Genomic DNA, 1,325 nt, shown 5'->3' on the forward strand with positions numbered 1-1,325 from the left:
AACCTAGGCGATCGGTAGCGGCATAGATTGAGTGAATTGTGCGCGGCAGGCGTCGCGGCGTGCGCCCGCGCCGGCGATTGTTTACGGCGCGCACGCGCGGGCGCTCGTGGTCCCCGCGCCCCGCCGGCAGCTGCTCGGCCAGCACAGGTGGCGCGTGTGGGAACTCGGCAACTCCGTGCGTTCCCACGATCCGCTCCCTATATAAACCCCCGCCCGGCGCGCCAACCGCATTCCGCGTTCAACGCTCAACGCAAACACACGCACTCACAACACTCAACCATGTCTTACGAGATCGCTTACTCGCTCGCAGACGACGGCCCGCAGCCCGTCTCGCGCACTTACCAATATCGCAAAGTGATGAAGCCGATGCTCGAGCGCAAACGCCGCGCTCGCATCAACCGCTGCCTCGATGAACTCAAGGAGCTGATGGTCAGCGCCCTTCAGTCGGAGGGCGAGAACGTCGCTAAACTGGAGAAAGCTGATATTTTGGAATTGACCGTTCGTCATCTGCACAAACTTCGCCGCCAGCGTCGCCTGTCACTCAACCCGACTGTGGACGCCGACCGCTTCCGTGCTGGATTTACTCACGCCGCAAATGAAGTGTCCCGCTGCCTGGCTTCCATTCCTGGAGTGGACGTGAGGTTGGGAACTCAGCTGATGACACATCTTGGACACAAGCTGAACGATATGCAGCGCGCTGCCGCGGGATCTGACACGCCGCCAGCGAGCCCACCCAGCCCCGCTCTGTCGACCTCCTCATCATCCTCTGGATACGTGAGCCCGTCTCCGCCGGCGTCGCCCGTGCACATGCACACGCCCCTGGACTGCACGACCAGCGCGACCTTCACCAAGGCCCCAGCAGTGTGGAGGCCGTGGTAAGCCGCAGCCCCGGGTCAGGGGGCCGGCTCCGCGGTCACATCTGTTTAGCGCCGTTCGGAGCCGCCGCTCCTCAATGTGTCCACCCTGATCCAAGTTCAGTGTTGCTCATGTGAAGTTGAAGATGACCAGATCTCACGATAAATTAGTGTAGGGAAAATAGTTCGTAAGTTGAACAAGAAGCTTTAATAAAAGTAGCCTATAAGACTATTTGTGATATTAAAGAGTAATAATTATTATTGTATAAGAAATGTTGTATCGAGCCTTACTGAGGTCGCATTGTTATATTTTTATCGTTGAAAAGATTTCACGGATTGTGAACAAGAAGAGAATAAGTTAATGAAAAATATATTATTTCTAACTCTATTTCTGCATTTCAATTATCACCTTTTACACTAAGTTTGATAACACAATGGGTATACAAAAACTCAAATACACACACACATGTA

The 1,325-nt window shown here is 54.4% G+C and overlaps 1 protein-coding gene across 1 annotated transcript; it reads left to right on the plus strand.

Annotated features, from left to right (window-relative positions):
* Nucleotides 1-215: 215 nt before the first annotated feature.
* On the plus strand, nt 216-1,100 carry E(spl)mbeta (enhancer of split mbeta). Its single transcript, XM_028313399.1, has one exon. The coding sequence runs from the start codon at nt 280-282 to the stop codon at nt 877-879; it is 600 nt and encodes a 199-aa protein (XP_028169200.1). The 5' UTR covers nt 216-279; the 3' UTR covers nt 880-1,100.
* Nucleotides 1,101-1,325: the final 225 nt, after the last annotated feature.

The sequence above is a fragment of the Ostrinia furnacalis genome, unplaced genomic scaffold (genome assembly GCF_004193835.3).
Source record: "Ostrinia furnacalis isolate ACB-3 unplaced genomic scaffold, ASM419383v2 OfSCF4239, whole genome shotgun sequence".
NCBI lineage: Eukaryota > Metazoa > Arthropoda > Insecta > Lepidoptera > Crambidae > Ostrinia > Ostrinia furnacalis.